Here is a 25,186-nt window from a genome sequence, read left to right as displayed (position 1 = left end):
ATTTAATTGACTTTGTAATACTGTGTCACATCAATCAGACCTACTATACATGTATGGGTAGTTAACTATTAGGTCAAACTGACATTATGTCAATCACAAAGAGGTCATTAGTAAGTCATGTAGGATCTTGTTTTACCAAGCTATCCCATTAGAGATATAAGGGATCTTGCGAGAACTCAATCACCATTTACACCATATCATTACCTTCTATAATTGAAGACCGAATTAAAAAGACTAGTTTGCGTCTGACGTCAGGGCAACGGCACGGTGTGATTGGTTGCTGACCTGCGCAGTACAGCATTTTTGGTCTGTTGACAGGACGTCAGATGCAAACTAGTCTTTTTAATTCGGTTTTCAATTATAATTTATGTTTTAATTCCCCCCTTAAGGCCAGAGTAGGATAACTTGTCGCCCTTCATTTAGAACAGACGTCACTGACTGATATCTTCTACAAGGTGGTCACTCACTCAGTGGTCAGTTTAGTTGACCAGTACTTATCAAGCCATCCTATTTAATAGGTATTATGGATATTATAAGGGATCTTACAAGACATCAACCATCATTTACACCATATCATTCCCTTATGATTTACGTTGAATTTCCTACTGAAGGTCAGTGTAGGATAACTTGTCGCTCTTCATTTAGACGTCACTGACCGATATCTTCCACAAGGTGATCACTTACGCAGTGGTCAGTTTAGTTGACCAGTAGTACTTAGCTCTCCTCTTGTAGACAACCAGCCAGCTGCTGCGTTATAACATATATGCAAGAGATTGATGAGCCAAAGTCGTATTTATTTTTTCCGCTGAATCAAGCTGTTCATATGCTGATAACGTGCATCTTTATCTCTTTCAATCAGTTGTGTCAATTTGCTCTGTCATAAAAGTAATATTTTCATGGAATGTTTATGTACAGATGGTTTTAGTTAAGCTTTCTCACAGTGTCTCAGTTTTTCACTCACCTCTCTTTCTCTCTTTCTATCAAGGGGGGGGGGGTTGATAATCCAAGTATACTGTTGGTGAGTGTACTGTTGCTTTGTCTTTGAGAAATGAGACTGAAATTTGTTCATTTTGTACAGTTTGGCATTGCTTTTATCTACTTGTACTGTTGGGTTCCCAGTGTTAGGTTTTACTTGGGCATAGAAATCTTTGATCCAAATTTCACATTTGTCAGAGTTTTCATTTTCTGTGGACATGTAATGGGTTTGATGAAGGACACAAACCTGTTATCTGTATGATGCATTATAAGTTTATTAAATTTTACTACAGGCAGTGCTAAAACTGCTCAAATTATTAAGCTTCCTCGTCTTTCACTGGCATTTTTCTAGCACTATTTGATGTCCATCAGAACAAAAATGTAGGACATCGATTTGTAGGAAAGGGAAGTTCCTATTTTGAACGATAAGTTTGGTCTAAATTTAAACGCCCCGCTTTCCAAGTATAGTATGGATATTATGGTGTGGTCTAGAAGTGCAAGCAAAGGTGACTGAATTTTACACAAAATATTCAGGAACCCATACAGCTTTGTCGAGACACAAAATAGCGGGATTTTAAATGGTGTAAAAATTCCCCACTGTCATAAGCTTCATCACGTTTTCAAACTAGTTTCTGTTTATACACTTCTCAATGCTGCATACGAAGACATGTGAGAAGACGAATGTGCACCGGGGTATGCTTCGTCTAAATGAGATAGATATTAGTTATTTGAGGATGTGAACTTGTCAGAAACTTCTTCATGTTTTTTAACTATTTTCTATTTCTGTTCATACACTTCATAACACCTTCATACAAAGCCATGCAAGAATGAAAATGTGCGCACTTAGTAGTGTACGCTTTTTCTAGATGAGATAGATATTAGTTATTTGAGGATGTGAACTTGTCAGAAGCTTCTTCATGTTTTTTAACTATTTTCTATTTCTGTTAATACACTTCATAACACTTCATACAAAGCCATGCAAGAATGAGAATGTGCGCAAACAGTGTATGCTTTGTCTAGATGAGATAGATATTAGTAATTTGAGGATGTGAACGTGTCACAAGCTTCATCATGTTTTTTAATTATTTTCTATTTCTGTTCATATACTTCACAACACCTTCGTATGAAGCCATTCAAGAAAGAGAATGTGTGCCCCAGGGTACGCTGCATTTAGATGAGATAGATATTAGTTATTTGAGGATGTGAACGTGTCACAAGCTTCATCATGTTTTATAACTATTTTCTATTTCTGTTCATACACTTCTTAACACTTCATACAAAGACATGTGAGAAGGAGTAATGTGCCCCCAAACCCCCACCCCCGTGTACGCTGCGTCTAGATGAGATCTATAGATTTTAGTTAAGAGGATGTGAACGTGTCACTTTATGTCATATTTATACACATCAATGTGTAATCATTTGATGACAGTATTTCCTTTATACACATATGGAATCCATCATGGGTATGGTGATTAAATGTATCAAATATTGACATTGAAATTCAGTCTTCTTGAAGTCAAGAATATTTGTTACATCTAAGGCGATTGTCTTTTGCAAGTCCTTATGTGGCTCCTAAACTCTGGTAATGGTAACAATTTTCACTATGTTTTTTGGTCATCCATATTTAAATCTGTTATCCATAGTATTCACTTACAAATAGAGCGGGAGAGACTTGAGTATCTGTGCTGGTCTCTAAAATAAAGACAGCCAGGGCTTAAGGATTGGGGAATGGGTACAATTTGGTCAAACTTTTTTGAGAATCGGATGTGTTTCTTGAGAGCAAATGAAATAAGAATCAACCAATATATTGAGTTCTGAAGGTTTCTTACGGAGAATCGTAATGGATTGTAATTATTGTATAAAAGTTCATTCCAATAACTGCAGATGAATTTATCTTGATCATAGATAAAAATGATACTAGACATGTTAAAGTGAACCCTCTAAACAAAAATGTCTGTTCTCTGCCAAGTTGTGTCCAGATTTGATTTTGTTCATTTAAAACCCTATATAAATCATGTGATCACTCCATTGGTCAGTTGCCTAATGAAGTCTGGTGGTTCCAGATGGAACGTAGCAAAATTTCAAGAAGAAAGTTCCAGTATTAAATTCCCATGTTACATTTATTTCCGAAATTTCATAAATCAATATGTGATGTTCTTGTAAATTCTGTGTTTCATGAATCACTAAACCTTGGTTGTTAGTTATGAAGGGGATATGTTTTATGTCATAAATATTAACATTTCAAGGTCAATCCGGTAATTTAAAAAATATGATGCCACAAATTTCCTCTTCCTCGTTATCTAATAAAATTTAGATAATTTATTAAATAGAATATCCAGCAGTATTTTTTTAAGTGAAATTCTTTGGACATTTTTTTAATGTAATTAAGTTTGAATACAAGGAGAATATCCAGCAGTAACTAATTCCAGTTGAAATCCATATACCGCCAATTGAAGATGGGACCTTAATCTTCCACACAGGGAGTGTGGATTTCAAATGGGATTACCTGAATTAGTGGTGACTACATTTGAAATCTACAGCCCCTTTGTGAGAGATTAAGGTCATGTCTTCCATAAGGGGTGTATAGATTTCAACTGAAATATTCAGCAGTATTTTCTATAATTGAAAGTCTATCATGAAGAGATGAATGAACTAATGTAATTATTTCACAGACTCTGTATTGTTGCTTGATAATATTTATTTCTTAATGAATTATGATTGCTACTTCTGGTATACACTCATAAAAAAGGGCAATGATTTATAGTGTTACGCACAGGCACGCCGCCTAGACATTGATCCACAAGCCTCAGCACACTTTACAGTGCTAGAACTTGCTCAGTTCACTTGGATTGTGATGCCCATACAACGAACACATCAGTACAAATAGAGACAAGCTAGCGCCGTCAGCAAGTCCTTTTGCCGTTGGGATAGGTTAGAGTAGCTGTAGCTGTAGCTGTAGCTGCAGCTCTTACTAGAGCTACTACACTCATGCTTGAAAGTTTCCGATATTAATGCTTAAAAATATTGTTATAATGAAAATAACAACACTCCCAAAGTATTTCATTTTGTTGTTGTGCTTTCCCTATATGCTGATAATTTTGTATGTGTCAACACACAAAATATGTCCAGCATATTTCCGCAACATTTCCCACACGTAATATGATTCATAAAAGACCTGTCAAATATCGCGTTGAGGCATAGCAAGTAGACGACTCTCATGTGATCAAACATGTGAATACAACTGTTTGGTGGCCTTTCAATATCCTTAGGATATTCCGAGAGGTAACATGTTTGTCAAGAGCATGCTGTAGAAAAGTTACCTTACAGCTTGCCAGTCGATTTATTTTTGAGAATAGTTGATCCTAGAGTTTCTGAAAATAAAATGTTCTGTCTCTGCTAACCATGATTGTTTAAATAATGATCATGATTGTCTCGTATCATTCATAACCATACTGGTTTTTATTGAGGACTTAATGAACTCATCTGTTCATACAGCCACCTGTAGCAATTAGATTCAATCATGTTTCACCGTTGTTCATCACCGTTTAACAACGATGCGGCCGCGTCGTCTGCGTGGTTTACTTCGCGAGGGCAGCTTTAGCTGCCCTGTTTAAGTAAACCACGCAGACGCCGGACGCGAAGTTGTTAAACGGTGATGAACAACGGTGAAACATGATTGAATCCTTTCAACAACGAAAAGAAGCTAAAGATCGATAATTCACGATTATTTCACGGGGAAATGTCAGTTAATCATTGTCACTAACAGCCTTACAAAAACTTCGATGATTTCTCTGTTAATATCATCAATACAACTACAGAATAAAACGGCAAAATTTAGCCGCTATCTGAAAATACTGAATTCAACTTGTAAGCTTGCATACGCACAAAGGTTCCAGGCATGACGAATTTTACGCGCTCTCGCCAGAACGCGTAGTCTCGCAAGGCGTTCACAGATACGCTTACAGTAAAAGTGTGGATTCATCACGGATTAACAACGGTTGGCTCCTGTACAAAGGTATAGGAGGAGTTGTTGAATATAAAGCCTATTTTACTATATTGGTATGAATCTACCATAATCTGCACAGTAATTACAATACTGGGACAGAATCATTAAATATTAGACGTGTATAGGACATGTTGCAGACGATGTAAATCTGGCCTTGAAAAAAGAGATATGAAAATTCTGGAATTGGCAATTTTTGGCTATCAAACTTTGCCTGTTTTTGTGCCTACATTGGTTGTTTGGTTTACCGCGTCTGTTTATGTGCACAGTGATTTTCATCATTGTTCTAGTGCACTTCTGTATTCCCATTGATCCATGTTGTTTTTTGCAGGTTTAGCACTTCTGTGGGCCTTGGAACTGGTAATTTTGGCTATCAAACTTTACCTACTTCTAATGCCTACATTTGCTGTTTTTGTCCCCTTCCCCTCTCTGCGTCCTGTATCGTCTGTATTTACTTGTTTCCCCACATCAAGTTGGTGTACCTTGCTCTTTTTCTTTCCAGTTGTTCATATTTCAAGGGATTTTGTATCATTTATTGATCCTTGATGTGTTTTGTGTCCTAGTCTGTTGGATTCACCATTACCCACTTCTTTTGTCATGCATTGGTTACCAAAATTGTGTACTTGGGCATTTATTAGCAATAGCCTGATATTGAACAAGAATTTGTGTCTTTTGCCTTGAGTGTTACAGTGGTTTGCGCACATGTGCACTGCTCCCTCAACACAATCAAACACACATTTCACATCAAAATTTACAGCCCGCATGGCGAAGACACACTATTTTGCCCTTTGTGAGCGACATACATACATGTAACATGGCTGTGTCTCCTTGGGTCTATTCTCTTTGGTTCAGATACAAATAAGAACAAAACAAACAGTTTGAACGTCTCTGTTTTTGAAATTTTAGGATGGGGTATACTTTCACATTCATAATATTATGTTTGAAAAACATGTAAAAATCTGACAGGGGAATTAGTGTACTTTTAGCAGTACCTACACTCTGGACCACAATGGCCTCATCCCAATGGCATAGTTCAATAACCTCAATAAAACAATCTTAGTGGAAAATTTGACCTCAAGTTGCAGAGTATGAGTTTTTGTACCTAAATTTTCACAAATGTATAGGAGTTAAAGAACTGTACCTTGATAGATGAGCATGTTGTGGATCCTAGTGCTACTACCTTTAATCTACTCCCATGAAGATGTCATGCATAACCAGAAAAGATTACTGATGTCTTTCCTGCAAATAGTAATTCACAACTTGAACATGTTACAAACATTATTGAACATTAGGTGCCATGTTATAAAATTATGTTCCATTTCATTTTAAGAAATACATTTCCTTTCAGGTGTGACCAAGTCACGAATTGTTTTGTTATGGTACGGATCATATAGATACGCACACTTGTGGCACATGATCAAGAAAAATGTGGCCAATTTTGGTGCTTCTAATTTTAAATTCAAAGTGGAACATTGTTGTAAGCGTTCCAAGTGAGGAAGTTGCGGTGTCGTATTGCAATTAACACAGAAGGCAATTAATAGCATGAGTCAAAGGCTTGAAAATACCACACAGACAACTCCAGAAACGGGTTTGAGCCAAGAAGGAAATCTAACTGGGAAATCAAACAGGGACTACAAACTTTGAATTTGCCAGAAGTCAGAAATGATCATCATCAAAGTAACATCAGTCTGTTGACCTCAGAGGTCATCTTCACTTGGGTATGAATAAATTATCCTAGATTAGGGTCAAACCTGAGGAAGCTTAATGCTATCCTAACTCTGAACATAACCCTACATTAGCCTTAGGCCTAAAAAAATTGCCCTTACTAGAGCTCCAAAGTCGGGTCGGTCGGTCGGTCAATTGATTTTTTTTTTTTTTTTTTTTGCCACATATAATATCAAGAAATGCAAGTACACCACAAAATATTTTTTGTATTTTATACCAAATATGAAAAAGCGACCATATTTTTTTCTTCAAATTTTAGGGTCGGTCAAAAAGGGCATACAAGTTTTTTTAGGCTTTACTTGTTCACTGTATGTATTTTCTTTTTAAATTCCATGCTTCAAGCCAACTGTAAATGGGAGTTGTATAACCATATTTAGAATGATGCATGATGTAGTTTTTGTGAGGGTTTTTCTTTTTTGGTAAAAATTGGTCATATCAACCCAATATCACCATGAATTGCACAGGGCACAGAAAAGCACAGGGCAATTGCAAAAAATAGATGCGATTAATGCAGGATTTATTTGACACATAATAATTCTGACCTATACATAGTGCTAAAAGTTGCTCGCTCTGATCTGATAGCAATCAGTGACATTACAAGACTTTAATACCTCAAAAATAGAATGGATATAGGATCATCATATTATAACACTTCCATACTGGTTGTGATCCAGGATTTTGCATCTGTGGAAGACATGATAGTGATTCAGACTGTTGTCGCAATGTGTTACAGATACATCCGACACCCACTAAATGCAACGGCAAATAAAATCCCAACATCTGTTGCACAGATATGCCGATGTGTTACATAAATGTCACGAGTGATATTTCTGGTAATTATGTTCTTGAAAATCTGACAGAAATGCAAAATGATGAAACTTGCAAAATGCAAGAATTATTTGGCTCTATCTGTGTACATACTGGGCTATTCCATTTAAAATCCACACTACCCCTGTGGAAGATTTAGCTGAAGTCTTCCACAGGGGTAGTATAGTTTTGAATAGATTAGATAACTTCCATTTGAAATACTCCAGTTGTGGGCGATATAGGTAAAGTCAGAGGGAGTATGGGTTTCAAAATGATTAACTGTAACCAATTATATTTGAAAAATGTGCTCCCTCTGTGGAAAATATTTCCAAAATCTTCCACAGGAGTAATGTGGATTTCAACTGGAATAGCCCATTGTTGTGATCAAACCATATTGTTTTGTTCTATAAACAAAGAGCAACATTACCAAATTTTTTAGGAGAAAAAAAGGCCGCTTTTTGCCCTGATTGCTTTTCTTGGTCAGCAGGTCGCTTATAAGCACTTCATTCTTTTGATAGGGATGGTTTATGTTAAACTTCAGTTATTCAGCAGAACAAAAATCAAAACAATATAATTGATCAATTTGGAAAAAAGTTGGACAATTAAGAGGAACAGTATGAAGTTAATAAAAGGTTCCTCAGTGTTCTAGCTTGCCTAAGTTTTAAAATGTGATTTAATTTGCATCGAAACACATTTTGGAAGCATTTTCTAGCTGTTTGAAGAACAAACATAGTTACATTTCTCAAGTTTTGTGCTGGTCAGCAGGTCCTTTGAGTGTCGGTTGGCTAGCTTGAGTGGTGGTTACCACTGACCAGTGCTGACCAGGTTCCAATATATATTTGGCTGATAGAGATGGTTGTGGAAACCTTAAACTCTTTCTTCTACCGCCACCATACACTGCTAATAGTGAACAGTGCTGTGCCTGAACATTTTTCTGTTCCTGCAGTAACCCGTAGTGTTGCAAATTTGCAATTCAGATTCAAAAGAATTCCAAGTTATTATTTTTAATTCAAAATGAGCATAACATAAAGATATCATTAGATATTTAGTCCACTGTTGTTTATGAGTTCAAATTTGTTATGAAGTTGAGACAAATCTTATCCCTTGTTTTTGTATTCCTTTTACCTACATACAAATGTAGAAGCAATTTGATGATTTCTAATACAGCTTGGTAACATAGTCAATCCTCAAGATGTCAGGAAGAGTCCCTGGGTCGAATAAAATTCCCCCAAACCCCTGGGATTGGTACTTGTCATACTTCCTATACAGCAACCACTAAGTTAAGCCCAGACCATGCCGATAAACCAAGCAAATCAAAACTTAGGGTCAGAGTATTGAGTTTGATTTGACTACTTAAAGGTACATTGGAAATTGTTTGTCAAACATTCTTCATGATATACTCACTATGGACCACAATGGCCTCATTCAATAACCTGAATTAAACAACCATAGAGCAAAATTTGAACTCAGAGACCGATGGAAATGGTTAGGTTAATGTGATCCAGTGGCATAGCCAGGGCAGGGAGAGCGGAGGGAGGGGGCAACACCCACAGAAAATTTTCAGGGATAAAATGGGGACGGCAAAGAGTAAAATGGCCTTAAAATGACAAAAAAAGGAGACGAAAAGTTGACAAATGGGGACGAAATTTTGGCTTTGCCCCCTCACACTAAAATCCTGGCTATGCTACTGATGTGATCATTTTTAAGTTACTAACAAAATGAACCTGTTTCTAGTTCACTGCCATCTTTGAATATTGCTGTATTGTCTGCCTGTGTGCAAATAATCTGCATTGGCTCAATTCAACTGCATTGAGCGCAATTGAAGCTAATTGACTCACAGAGAATCGTACAAGCTAGATGGAAGCTATTCACAATCTTAATTTTTGTTACAATGTATAGAAATACTATTATTGGCTTATAGACACTGCATGGGTGAGGTACTACATGGTCAACTATTGTAAACATGAACCCAAACTAAAATGGGTCGGAGGTGACAAAATCTTACAGTGTGTCTTTAAGATGTGGTTTGTTTTCCATAAATGATTTGTGACAGAGAAGTAGAGCGTCATTGTGAGTCACATGATGCTATCATGTCACATGTCACTGTTAGTACTCAGCCAGGTAGCAGTGTGGTATGCTTGAAAGATTGGCAAGGACTGTTTCATTAGACAAACTCTAGGTTTTCAATAAAGAGTTGTATCCCAAGTGTAAATCTATGGGGAGGCTAGACTTGATCCCAAAGCTACATCCCTGGAACATGGTGCAAAGCAGTAACTATACCCCCACTTGTGTGACTTGTCTTGTTGAAAGGTACATGTTTGGGAGGGTGCAGAAGGTAGTACAATAGCTGATAAGGATTAGAAAATCTGTGGTTAAATTCTATTTGGGTTGTAGCTGCATGTTGAGCATGAGATGGGATAAGCATGAAGTAAGGTCCCTGGGATTAATAAAAATGAAAGGAGAAGGTAAAGAAGCAGTAATCCACACATTGGAAGGTTTTCAGCATTACTCATCCTGTGAGAGCCAATCAGTTCATGAAGCGAGCTAGATGAAAAATGGTAATGTTCACTTTGTGTCCATTGCTGCATAACTCCCAAAGTGTAATGATAGTTGTGAATGATGTCACAAGGTATTTTGATCAAAGTGAATTTTCAGACTTGTCTGCTCGCAGGATTTCGCCAAACACTCATTTGAACAGATCTTCTAACCTACCTGTTGTCTAAACATTGTTAGTATCGTTTGCATGAATGCAGGGGCATATAATGTCATGAGTAATTTGTTGAGCATTTGCAGGACCCTAGGGTATGTGTGCAGGAGAACAACCAGCCCTCACAAATAATGCGAAAGACAGTTAACTACCATTAGGTCTCAGTTAACTTGTCTGGTTTGGTAAGATGTCATCTCAATGTCCTATTAAGCAAGCACTACCAGGTGTGTGTTTCAATTCACTTTTAACACATATCTTAGCATAAGTAACCTGTCGCAAGGTTACAAGTACACTTCACTCATCGTAGCTTGTTCCTGTTTAAATATCCCCATTACTTATGATGTGTACCAATTGTAAATCTCTTAAATAAAATGTAAGTTACGATACATAAAAGTTACGATTGCTTTGAGACTTACGATGTGTCGTAAGTGTTAGTGAAACACACTCCAGGATATTCTCTCTTTATGTGTATGTGTAAACAGCTTCATCATGACTAACGATTTTGACCAGACAGACAGTTCAGTGATTGCCTTCTCAAGTTCATTGTGGAAAGCCTATACACAGCATAGTGTTATATAACATAATACTAATTGATTTTGATTTCTAACCAAAAAACTTTTTCGGCCAATATTACAAATAGGGAACCAAACTCTTGCCTGTAACCTAGTTATGTGGTTAGATATGTCGGCCTATGCTTCCGTCACGTACAGGTATTCCTAGCATATTCCACCAAGGGCAATATGTTATGACGCCATTTAATGTTACACACTATGTTGTATTGAAATCTTGTTTTTCTCTCTCTGAACATTCGCAATGTGCAAAATTGCACATCATTAATCATTTCCTCTGCGTATTTGGTGTTGCGTGTGGCCTAATATACACATGTGATGTGCTTATCAATAGCAATATGAAACACTGGCATTTTCATCATACTATTTTCAATGTATGTTTTCATATGAATAGACAGTCGAGTAATTTACGATGATCTCGATGATGATATAACCCTTTTGAAGTTATTATTATAATGGTGATGATATAAATCATTCAAATTATTCATATTATCTTGACAGAGCAAATCAATATATTGTGAAGTTGGAAAAATTGTTTTAGACCAAATATTGAATGGCATATCTACAGACAAATTTTAGGGTTAAGGTTTAGGGGTAGTGTTTGAGTGCACAGGGTGTTACTGTTACACTTACTATCCGTTTAGAGGTTAGTAACTGCACATCAGAGGGCATTGTGAAATATCTAATGAAATGTCTAATGCATTGTGCCGATAACATGTGCTAAGTACTAAGTCTTTTCTAATACTCGTGCTTGAAAATGCGAATCTGATCTTCCCTGAAAATTCGAAGGAGCATCATTTTGGCTTCCTTGAGTGACAATCCAATTTGGCCGATATCATAGTATAGCATTATGCATGCAGATATACAGATTTTTTTCCCCAACTACAGGTAAATTAAGTTATTCTTGGCCAAGATTGAACTTTATAAACGTTAGTGGCTCCACGATAAACACACACGCACACGCACATAGTGCGGTACAGAAGTAAGCATACACATGCCTTACATTGCGTACATGCTTAGTACGCTACATGGACGTAACACACATCTTCCAGTTTGGCCAAGAAATGCTTAATTTACCTGTAGTTTAATATTTTTACATTCTTATGAAGGAACCTCAGGTAGTGATATGCACATGAAGATGTGTTATTCATGTTAGTAATATGCAAGGTAATTTGTGAGTAAGCATATTCAAATTAAGATGGGTTTAAGTAGTAAAATTTTCTGTCAGTGAGTGGCTCAATAGGGTATATTGCTGATCCATTAATTATCCTTTTCTGGTGCATTGTGGGATTGAAAAGGGGGCAAATCGATCGCTAATTTGCTCCCTTTTCTATCCCACAATGCACCAGAAAAGGATAATTAATGGATCAGCAATATACCCTATGGGTTAACAACTATCTGGCTATGTGTGCAGGTGCAGCAGTCCATAGGGGGAGAATTTAATAAATTAGTACCTTTGAGGAAGTTTCAAATTTACATTGATGATATTTTCTTGGATGAGTTTGTTGAAGTGAGATTTAAAATCATAATCTGTTGAGTAATATAAACACATTTCATCCTCTTTTAATAATATTTTTCACATTGATTTCTTTTAAGATTTTGGTTCAGTTTACTTTCATTGTAGCTTAAGAGATTTCCGACAAGATTTGTCATGGTTTTAATGTCACATATTGTTTAAGTGCAAAGTTTAATATATTCATATATGCAGTTAATATATTTGTACATTTTTGTAAGGGCTGCTGTTTTTCCTTTTAATTCTATTTTAAACTACCGTATTCATTCCAATAAGCGCCCAGGGCACTTAACAAAGTCATTTTGCATGGGCGCTTGTTTTTTACCAGGTTTACCTAATTTTTTTCGTAAAGGGCGTTTATTAGAGACAAATTGACGTAGGTTATAAAAGGGTCCTGAGACATTCTAGTAGCTTTTGTGATGCAGAAAATATATTGCAAGTTTACACAGGACTTGTAGTCCTCCAGCTATTTCACTGTATCGACGTCTATCTGTCACTTCAACATTAATGGTACCCTTTAGCAAATTGAAAATACCCTGGATGGGCGCTTAATAGGGCATGGGCGCTTATTGGAATGAATACGGTACCTTTGTTTCACTGATTTTCAGACTTCCAGGTACTCAGGTGAAGTTTAACTTTGACTCAGACTCAGAATCGAAATTTGACGACTTGTTATTCAAGTTCATCCCCAGACCGACTAAACACAGCTTGTTACTGTGCCTATAGTGGGGCACAGTGGCACAGCAGTCTAAGACTTTAACTCATAATGGGTTTTTACTCGAGGTGGGTTCGAATCTACACGGCGCCAACGTGTTGTGCACTTAGGCATGGATGTTAACCCCTATTGCCTCTCCCCACCCAGGTATACAAATGGGTACTGGCTTAATTTGATGGCGGGAAGGTAGCAAACTCACTATGGAGAAGATGTAGTGATCCCTTCTGCAGCAACATTTCATTGAGGAGTCTGGCCCAATCGCTTCGAAAGAGAGATGGTCACTCGGGCTTGTGAACACAGGCTCGTCCCCTTTAATAACTGGGCCCCTCAATGACTTGACTTGTGACTCAACCTGTTGATGTCTTGACTCAACTCAACTTGTTGACTCTACCTTTCAGTGACTCGACTTGTGGCTTGCAGTGAATTTTGCCCTATTCCCTGTCCAGCCAATATGCTGTGTGCTTATCGAATCTTGGTATACCATGCAAGTCTGTGGACCACACTCTGACACCCTATTCATCATATTTAATGGGAGGTGCAACAACGTCAAAGCAAAGGCACACTCAGGAAATGAAATTGTCCGGAAAAAAGGAGCACCTGCAACAAGGTGTCATTAAGTTACCTTTTAAATAATAGACCATGACGAGTAAATATTAGTTAACAGTAGCTTCCTATAAGTGGCGTGTAAGCCACAGATGGGTCAACGGCCATACTGATCGCAAAAATGGATCATACACTTGTTATGCATTAGTCAGGAATTAATTTATCATGTTCGTATAATACTTGGGAGCTTAAAAGGTTTAGGTAGACTTTTCAGGTAGATTGATAGGTGCTATATATAATTGGGTGTATGTGACTTTTTGAACATGGAGACTCATGATAGACACAAAGATGTGAAACATGCTCATCCATCAGACACAGTTCTTTAATCCCAATAGGTTTATACATGCACAGGGTCAACTTTGATGCTATGGTTGTTGAATTAATATTGCTGAACCTTGCCCTTGGAGATGAGGCTTCTTTGACTTATAATGAGAGATGCAGGTGTTTAGAGCTAATTGGCTTAGCATTGCTTAAAAATATCGCTATCATGAGACATGCATTCAAGTATTGCTGGTGTACATGCTGCATCCGTGGGAAAATAGGTCTTCTACTTCCGTAAATCAGAAATAAAGATTTGTTCAATGAGTTGCCAAGCTATCCCCAAACTACTAGGAACAATAATAGAACTCTTAAAAGTAAATACATACAAATTTTGTCTTGTATTATCTTTGCCAAATTGCATTTCCTCTAAGTCTAACATTAAACATTGTCTACACATTGTCATTAGGATACATTGCACCCACATTTGCACTTTCAGCAGTCATCTTCAAGAACAGCTTCAAGCATCATCATCCAACATATTGTCACATTATCTTGTCCTCATATCGGAAAACAAGATAACTATTTAAGCTTTTGTGTCGTCATCAACTTTTAATGTACTTTTTGGGCTAATTTTACGTTTGTAGGATGAAATAAATGAACACCAGGTCCTAATTCCCTGATGTATTTGGTAGTAGGATTTACATGATTTGTGGATGTGATTCATGTGTTAAATATCAATTCTGTGAAAAGAATACATTTACGTGCCAGATGTTATCTTTCATCCATGTAGACACAATCTGTTTAAATTTATGTACAACTGAGATATGAGATTTTGGTCAATTTACAGGCATTACCTATGATACACTATATATAAAATCAGATTTGTGCATTTTTGTAAGTAGTAGTCCCAGCAAAGGTATAACAAAGTTGACTGTGTATGCATGGCACATTGTAGTGAAACAAGCTTAGGTGAAAGAAGCTGAACCTACTCAATTATACTTTCAGGAGATGGTTTGACAAAAAGCATTTACAGGTATACATCCTGATGGCGGTTGTTGTTATCAACAACTTATATGCAACCACATCTTACCTAAGTCAAGTATTTTGTATTTCCTATCAGGACATCTGCACATATTTGATACAAGGATAATAAATTACACAGTCAATGGGCTATTCCATTTAAAATCCAAACTACCCCTGTGGAAAATTTTGGAAATATCTTCCACAGGGGAGTTATGAATGTCAAATTGAATCAGCACATTGATCAGCTCTTTGAAACTCATCTTCCCTCTGTGGAAGATTCAGGTTGAATCTTTACCATAGGGTGTATGAAGTTAAAATGGAGCTGCCTAATGTGCTAATTCCATTTGAAATTCATACTCCCCCTGTGGAAGATATTTCCAAAATCTTCCACAGGGGTAGTGTGGATTTTAAATGGAATAGCCAAATGGGCTATTCTAGTTGAAATACATACCTTCTATGGAATGACCTTAGTCTTCCACACAGGGAGTATGAATTTCAGATGGGGTTACCGGAATGGGTGACTCCATTTGAAATAAACTCCCCATGCGAGGGATATTGAGGGCTTGTCTTCCATAGGGGGTATATGTATTTCAACTGGTATAGCCCAATGTCTCATGAAATGCACTTGTGCTTTCACTGATTTGGCTCTTTGGGGTTCTTTGGCTCTTTAGCACATTAGTTATTGTACATTCAGAATTTGACATAATACTTCATAAACATAGTGGATGAAATGAAAATATATTTCTTCTTGGCGCTGCTTGTGAAGCAGAAATTATGGTATGAGTTGTCTGCTTTATATGCCTGGAGCATGCTGCTCTGTAATTGCATGCTAGCTTTGCTTGTTAAGTGCATTGCGTCACAAGACCCATAAAGTGCTGTATATCAGATAAATACACTATAATACAAATGCAAGAAATAATAAGTCATTTGCTGAGTGTCTTGAGTGAGACTTCTTGACTTGTTTTTGTTTGGTTTTTGTCATTGCGCAAGTCATAAGTCCAAACTTATGTTTGCGTAAATTCACACAAGCGCACACCGGTCACGCATTACGCCTCCATGACATTTGTGTGTTGTTGAATGTTAAAGAATGATCACTTAAATTGTTCTGTACTGTACATGATATAAGTTCATAATATAATCTTTGATATAGCTACTTGCAAAAACAAACATATATATCAACAAAAAGAATATCAAAAAATAAGTCTTCTTTTAAAGAAAATGTTTAACTAGAAATCATAAGTATCCATCTCTTACACCATACATGATATTTTCTGCTTTGTATGCTTGATATCAACCAAAAGTGTGTTGTGTAAGAGTAGGTAGTAGAGTTTCCTGTTGCCCCCTTGCCTATGCCGTATTGACTCATTGCAAGTTTTGAGTGAACGTTGGTTAGGGCATTTATAATCCAGCGTTGTAGCACCACCACTGTATACACAATCAGGCTTCCTCATCTTTCTGCAACAGCTTTATGATGTGTTCCTTCCATTCAAACCCCTCATTCCATCGCATTTTGCCCTTGCATTATTACACCCCAACCCCTTATCTGGCTCGCCCGGAGGATCTGATTACAACGGCAGTGGATTTGTAGAGACTCAAGTTTTACTAGTTTTGCATTTCTCTGACTGTAGCCAGGATTATATACCTTAGCAGTCTTGTTCTGTGTACATTATTGACCTTGTTGAGCCAACATGTTTCTGTCACAAATTTGGGCATCTCGTTTTAAACGAGGCAAATTTTCTGCTGATATTCCGCAGGACTGCGAGAAGGACATGGAGCGAGTGATGGAAAGAATAGCTCTCGGAGGCGGCAATACTAATGGTAGCAATAAGAGTACACAATCCTTACACAACAACAACCAAGTTGGATATACTTCTATTATGCCAGTTAATGGTAAGAATAGTGTTTGTTATCTGTCTGTCTGTCTGTCTGACTGTCTTGTTTTTGTTTGGTAGTATCTTATAGATTCTATGAAGGAAGCCTTTTAGAATTCCAATTGAATTCTTATATTTGGAGCTGATATTGTAGCCATAGTTGGGAAGTCTGATGGAATCATTTCTTGTATGTTAATTCTGCCAAAGTTATACACCCGATGAAGGTAAAATAAATTTAGCCTGTTCGCCGTCGGCAAGAATAAGTTTAGTTCTAAACTTGTCCAACGGCGAACAGGCTAAAAACTTACTAATTGTTATGAACTGCAGTTTTAAAAGCCTATCCCACAATATGTACACTTCCACTCACCAACAAAACAGTTTAGAAACAAGTAAAGAGTTGGATTTCTTCATCAAATAAGATCTTACATTGCTGGAAACCCCACGCATTGATGGAACAAGTTTTAGTTGCAAGGGATTCCAGTGGTTGCAACATTAGTTTCTTGTGTATAAGACTCAGTCACTTTATGTTTCCTAATTTGTATTATATTGGTCACTGTAACTTGGGTTATTCATCTGATTCTTTTAAGCTGTAGGAGTGTACTTGGAAATATTTTATATGTCAGGGCTGTAGTTTTAATTAAAATTGCTTGATTGTATGTGAGTCTAGAAGTATTATACTAACCTGCTCAAATTCTTCTGAATGTATTTCACTGGTGAACAATGTTTGGATAATTTATGTTCATAAAATGTCTTTCAATATAGTTTCAAAGTTAAGAGTACATATTCAATGAGACTAACAAAGCAATTCTGTTTGGTAGAACAAATCAAGCAATAAAACACTGAATTTTATGTTCAAAGTTTTGTTGGTGTAATTAATTTCAGTCAAAACTGTTAATTAATGTCTTCATCTATATAGGCCTACTGTATGGGATAAGAGTAAATGTACTTGTCTGTATACTTTGATCAGCTCGTAATAGGCGAGAATTATTTGGTTTTTGTTACTGCACAAGTCATTAAAGTCCCAACTACCTACTGTCCGCGTAAATTCACAAAAGCGTATGTCAGTCATGCAATACCCATAGCTCATTTCGTGTAGGTGCTGCACCCAGCTGTGTGTACACCATTCTTTATCAATCTACGATGTTGAGTCCCGCCTATTACAAGCTGATCAGAGTGTAATTCCCAGAAGAGAATCTGTAGATTCAAGTATCTACAAACAAGATACAAGTTAGGAAGCAATTTAAGACTTCTACGCTACTCAAATTTTACTCACCGTTTGAGTAGCGTAGAAGTCTTAAATTGCTTCCTATTTATGTTTACCGCTACGTATGAATATACATCATTATAAAATACTAGTTAACTGAGTGTACTAAAAAGACAGCAGTGATGTAATGTAGTCATATTATAATGTAACATATAGTAAGCAGCATGTAATGGATTGGAAACCCAGCAAGCCCAGTTCTGTCTAGTTGAACTCTGTAAAGCCCAGGTTGACCATTTGAAGGTTTGCTCTGTATACATGATTCCTGTGTTTCTCTATGAGAAGTCAGTTTGACCGAAATTACCCTGTCATTGCGTAACTTGAAAAAAACCACCCTATATGTCACACAAAACAGTGTACTGTACACTCTGATTATTGCATGTGGGATGCGCTGTTAGCACACTGCAAATTGTATGGTGATGAGGAATTTTGGTCAAACTGACTTCCGGTAGAGAAACCCAGAATCCACATATCAAGGATGTAAGTATTTAGCCATTTGCCTGATTTTAGGCATTTTGTTAAGTAAATATCTGCAGTATTTTCAGCCCATTTTGAGGGTTTATAGCTTTAATTCACATGCATTTCCTTGCAAAGTCACTTCAGGCCTCTTAAATCTCTGACTTCATCATGCCAGAACATCAATATCTGTGTATATCTTTGCATGCGTAGATTCATAGGGTGCCAAACAGGCCACACCCTCATTGACTGCTCAATACAGCTGTGCACCCATTGTTTCAACTTTCCCTGGCAAGTGTGTATAACTGTTGGCCCCCTCAAGAGAGTAAGATTAGGGTTAGGTTTTAGAATTAGGCTTTTCAGGCTTTGCATTTGTAGAGGTTAGGGGTGGGATTATGTTTAGGGTTTGCAACCACCATTCTAAAGTTGTACACCTTTCCCACGTCGGCAAGACTTGAGAATAAGGTATGCCACCCACTAGCTGTTTGTTATTTTATGATAATGGGTCGGTCTGAAATGACCAGGATGTATGACAGGTGTGATATACCAGGTTCTAAAATTGTGGTTCTCCCTCCCCCATATTCTTCATACGTACCTAGTGTACTCACCACTCCACCCCTTCATGCAACTTGCCGGTTTTGGCCAATATTGAAGGAAAGTTTTTAATTTTTCTAAAAATTTGTTTAAGCAAGTTCTTCCTAGAAAACAACAAGTACTTCACACATTACTTGATCAGAAAGGAAGTTGAAATTATCTTAGTATAGATTTGTATGTTGAAATGTTATATCTGTAGTTACATTTATACCCTGTAATTGTGCCCCTTTTCCCACATGGTTTTACTGGGATGACAAGGATCTTTGTTGCGTCAGTTATGGCCCCCACAAATTTTATGTCATGTCCTAGTTAGGAAAAATAGGCTTAGGCAGGGCAGTCAACTTTATAACATTATTATCATATAGTATGTCGCAGATAAGAAAGTTGTCTCTAGACTCTAGCTAGAATGCGATTGGTCTATGTGTGATACTGTTAGGAAACTGGGATATACACGCCACCGCACCCATTGTATAGAGAGATGACGTACCACAACTTCTTCAGTTATTGTCGGAGAAACAGGAATCAAATATTTTGGAATATCATGTGAGAGAATGGCGTTGGGGCCTGGAGTGCATTGTCTAGTCTAGTTTGAAGATATGAACTTTTGTAATCACTGGAATGATGGGAATATCGTCATGTATATATAATGAAGTAAGTTTTGAAAATGGTGTGTGACGTAACTGAAGTCATCCTGTAAAATTTGCTGTATCCTTTTTGCGTACATAGTACCATCTCTTCATAAGAACATATACTTCTTGTGAACCAGAAATAGCAGCTTGTGTTTATGCCAAAGTATTTTTTCTATTGATTTAGTCACAAGAGCATTTGGTCAGTGTAAATCAAAGTTTCATACGGCGAATGCGTGCCAAATGTTGCACTTTTTTACAAAATGATTAATACAGGGAATAATATGAATATATCTGTCATTTATAGATATACCTGATATGTGCATCATGATGAGTAACTTTGATAAATGATTTATGAGCTACCTTGAAACAAAGATAAACTTTGATGTGTTTCAAATGCATTCAAATCTAATTTCCCGTTTGATGTTGAAAATAGATTCCTTTTAGAAAATGTCTTTCTTTTTAAACAAATTGAATGTTGTAACTGTTTGAATCAACAAAGCTGATTTCCTCAAGAATTGGCGGCATACCCTATCAGGTTAATATAGGAAAAACCATTTTCTATCGTCGCAAATGTACGGCTGGTGGTATTCATATCAAGATCAAAGTGATCATCAAAAGTGCAAAATGCACAGACAGGACATTGTAATCAGCCTTAGGATGATGTAAGGATCATCAACCAGTTAACCAACAGCGGTACATTCCTGGTGATAGAGAGTGGTTTCTCTGAAATTATTAGATAAAAAATGTGGGAGTTGTCAACGAGTATTGTGATCATATCACACTTAGCAGTCGCAGCGGGGGTAGTGTATTTGGTGACATATTTTGGGTCTACATGCAGTCACCCTGTCAGAAAAAAAGGGCCAATATGTCGATTAGAAGCCGCTAGTATGTTACCAGACACAAATCACAGTCGATAGCAACGACTGAATTGCAAGTAGTGTTTTATCATCCGTGATTTGTCTCCTGATCGCTGTGACTGTCAGTATAATATGAGTATAATATTATCATTTGATCGATGTACATGATACAGGTGCATACAAGAATCAAGATTCATACTAGGTTTAAACTTTTTACTACTTAAAAAAGCAATAACAATTACCGTATTTGTTCCAATAAGCGCCCATACCCCAATAAGCACCCACCCAGGGTATTTCAATTTGCTGAATGGTACCATTAAAATTGTTCAAGTGACATATACTGAGATAGCTGGAGGACTGTGTAAACTTGCAATACATTTTATAGAACATCTAAGAACCCTTTTATAACATACTTAAATTCATCTCTAATAAATGCCCCTAATGCAAAAATAAGGTAAACCAGGTAAAAAATAAGCGCCCACCCAAAATGACTTTGTTAAGCGTCCTGGGTGCTTATTGGAATGAATACGGTTCGTAAGATTCTGGAAATCTTGATATGAAGGTGTGGATAAGTATGGAAGAACTCTTGCACAACCAGAAGACTACATTTAGCAACAAGACACCAAGATTATCTGGAAATCAGTCATACTGGGTATAATATCACATCTATCATCATCAGGTAACTGAGGTTAAGTAAGCCATAGAGAAGATGACTCAAGGGTAACAATGACTTTGAAATGACGGAAACTACCAGATCTAAGATATGAGTAAGACATCGTATACCTTGGTTCACCTCAAATTTGGTAATGATGTATCTGCATATTTTGCTGTTTACAGTATCGAATTGTGCACATTACCGTAATTCGTACACATATAAGGGTGTTTTATTGGTACGCTTGTGGCACAACTGGGTAAAGACACTGACGTTACTACCAAACTCCAGGTGAAGCAAGTTAAAGTAATACTTGCAAAGGTCTCTCAAATTGAAACCAGGGATCTTGTTTTACATAGCTCCAATGCACTCCCATGTAAAACACTGTATGCTTTGCTCATTGCTAAAGTTTGTTCAGCTTATTTAAGGCAGAAATTATCCGGCTTTTATTGCTACATGTATCAGTAAAGATCGAACTCACACTCGCGTAAATTCACATAAGCATGTGCCGGTCACGCATTGCACAACTAGTGTAAGCACTGTGTCCAACAGCGTGCACACCATTCTACATCAATACAAGGTGTTGAGTCTTATTTTATTCTGCCTTAAATCTAAGCCAAACAAACTTTAGCAGATACTGCTTTTTACTCTGAAGGCACACTGTTTCCAAATATTTTTCTCCCAAATCAAAGTGTAGCAACTGCTATGATAATAGACAAAAAAATATCTGACCATTCACTTACATACTACAGGCAAAGCTACGGTGCTTTGTATGCTGAGAATTCTCGCATATTCATGAAGGCTGATCGTTCAAAGGCCTGTGTCTTACAAATTATGCACACACTGTTTGTGGCTATTGTGAAACTGTATTATAGCTTATCATCAGCTCTAATGGTGTGGTGTCTATGTTCATTACGCCAACAATGTCAAGACTGTTTCGAACAAATACGGTAACAATGGGTGTAGCATTTTTGTGCACATGCCCTCATTAACAGATGATGCTGGACTTTGCCTGTTGGTGATTGGTCTGTATTATTTATTCGTCTATGGCTATGATACTTACATGTAGATACAGCATTTTGAATTACTGAGCAGACTGGTTCAAAAACACATGTTTCCCAAGTAAGAAGGCAGTATCGGTTTTTGTACCTTGTTTGTAGATACTGTGTTTTACTTGGGAAGACAGTATTGTAACTTATGACTGACACTTTCTGGTGTCAATGGCTCAGAATAGCCCAACTGCACCCCTGCATGTCAGATATTGGGGCTGACGACATCCAAGAGTAAATAGGATGAAAGCTTCATCTCTCAGTAAGCAATCATATGTTGTGAGAAATAAGAATTGTAAAACAAGTGTTGCAGAGACTGTCTTTTGGAATTTGTAGGAGAGCATTAACTAGCTCTTCTGAAACCTTCAAGGAGAGCTGATTAGAGCATTTACAATAGAATGTAAGGAGAGAATGGTCAACGAAGGAGAGCTAAAAATCACTCTCCTATATCAGATTTAAGGAGAGCAGTAGAGAGCGATTGCTCTCGCGCTCCTCAAAAGGCAGTCCCTGGTATTGTAACTTGTTGTACCATAAAGATTCACCTAATAGCGCATACGGGCACCCTTGACATAACTTTCATATTTTATTCTTATACAATACGCAAAATGGATTTCTGGTTTTGGATATTATAACATTTTGAGTGACAATACTACACATTCCATTTAGAGTTCAGTTTTAGAACACCGAGAGCTATACAGTAGGGTTGGCACAGGCAATGCTCTAAGAAAAGTTGACATCTGTCCCAAATTCTTATTTATACGCATATTTTTATGACAGCCATGAAATTATGTTATGTTTTGTCTACTTGTCTGATTAATCTCACATGGTTTGCAAATACAATCAGGAAGACAGCAATTCGTGTCCAGATCAAAATAGCCCTGGAAACAACAGGTAGTACATGAGGCATAAGAAAACCCTTAACACTCTCTAATTCTAACAATACAATCTAAATATTATCCTTAATGTTTTGCTTCTGACTGTATTGTATGGTTGAGGGATCCGCTGATGAATGGCATTTACACAATACCTCTCATGGGATTTTTTGACTTATTTTCCTATTCTCTGTTATTATGAATTTTGCTAATATTTTGCTGTATCCACCCAGTGTGACTCACGCCAGATGTGCCTTGGGCACTTCCAACGTTAATCAAGGTGTTACAAAATGAGCGGCAAAGAAAATGAAGTAGCGTCAACTTTTTGGCGGGAAAAAAAATCATGTTTTGTTAGTAAATGTGAGGATACACGGAGGGTGTATTTGACCTGCCCTGTTAGCACTGTATATTTTGTGATTCATATGCTATATAAGCACTTGAATTATTGGAGTAGATCTGCTTTCAGATGGTCTAAATCTAGGTATGTGCGATTTTGGAGGCCAAAATATGCACTTTTTTGTTTCCAATTTTTTTGTATATCTTTAATAGATTAGTTACAAATCTGTCCCTTTTGGATACAAAATGCAATTTTTTTGTTATTTTTTTCCAAAATATTTTTCAATCAACCACAAACGATTGCAGCACTTGGCTCTAGGTCAAGGGACTCACCAAAATACATGATTTACGCCTCAAATAACACAATTGCATATTCCTAGCAGCCCTATCTAAATCTAACACAGTTTTGTCAGATGTAACAAATTTTGTACAAAATTTAAGAAATGTTTATTGTATAAAATTTTAAACAAGCTTGGGCATTCTCATCTAATACCACATGCATACTTTTGACTCCCTATCTTACAGAATAAAACAACTCATACAATAGTGTACAGTTTTACTCTGCAAGTTGTATGACGTATAAGATGTAATTGCCCAAGCTTGAATTGTATAACTTACATAAAGATGCAGGCAAAGGTATTCTTGTACTTTTTGACATAAAGTGACCTAACCTACAGTGGCCCGGACCTCAGTAGGAATGACCTAAAGATAGTACTATTGTTCCACACTGTTAAGCTTACAATCCCTAAGTGACAGCTCACATCCTCACTGGTGTAATGGTTTGAATCTTGCTTTGTAATTTACATGTAGGTCTGGGGTTAAATTTCCTGTGTTTGTACGTTTTTTGTAATTACGTGTAGACTGTTCACCTCACTTTTTCAATCAAGGATGTCTTCTGAATTTGAGATATTGGTCATGCTGTTGTTTATTCCTGTAGAAAGATAAAGTGTACTCTTATTTTTAAAAAGATTTATGGCATACAAATTCAGTAACTCACCACCATGACACAGTTTTTGCCAAGGAAGTCCTCTGACTGGATGGACAAAGCAGCCTGGCTGCTAGACTAATTGTTTGTGGACTTTCAGGATATAAATTTCATGAAACAAGGAAACCTAGATATCAAATTTCATTTCTTACAGTGTATCCAGACCTTTGGATTTGTGTTTTTATTTATATTTGTGGAAGAACTGAAATTGAAGTCGGTCAACCCACAGACTACTTCAGACCATGTATCAACTGTCTAGAAGTCCCTGTGCATTGTATGCTGTGAATTCTCGCATATTTATGAAGGCCGATTGTTCGATTCGCCAACATTGTGTGCTTTAGTGTACATACCCGATAGAGCATTGCGTGCCTTCGCAATAGAGACGCGGAAAGTTCTTAGCAGTTTTGCCTGTCGCATTTCATTGATCAATCGGTCTTCATTATCGGGTGATGCTGAGATTTTGACTGCTTGTACGTGGTCTGTTATCTTTTTCGTCCATGGGTCTACCACATTTCATAATAAAAAAGGCATATGCATAAGCCGCGATTTCCAGTAGTGATAAGAGCTGTTCAAATTTGGCTATATGTTATAAGGTAATGATACAAACACTGAACAAAACAAATTGATTTGGCTGTTAACCAATGAAATGTTATTCATGTTTACTGAATCATAATGACGTATACATAGAAGGTAACTTACCCATTGTGTGGTACATGTTCCCTT

General features: G+C 37.0%; 1 protein-coding gene across 1 annotated transcript in view; it reads left to right on the top strand.

The window, feature by feature from the left end:
• Nucleotides 1-25,186, top strand: part of LOC140159511 (uncharacterized) — an 80,668-nt gene that overhangs the window by 13,530 nt on the left and 41,952 nt on the right. Inside the window, exon 4 of the mRNA XM_072183000.1 lies at nucleotides 16,656-16,791. Coding sequence (XP_072039101.1) covers nucleotides 16,656-16,791 — 136 coding nt within the window. The remainder of the gene's footprint in view (nucleotides 1-16,655; nucleotides 16,792-25,186) is intronic.

The sequence above is a fragment of the Amphiura filiformis genome, chromosome 8 (genome assembly GCF_039555335.1).
Source record: "Amphiura filiformis chromosome 8, Afil_fr2py, whole genome shotgun sequence".
In the NCBI taxonomy this organism is placed as follows: domain Eukaryota; kingdom Metazoa; phylum Echinodermata; class Ophiuroidea; order Amphilepidida; family Amphiuridae; genus Amphiura; species Amphiura filiformis.
Note: the sequence above shows the minus strand (reverse complement) of the source record. Positions and strands in the feature narration are given on the sequence as shown.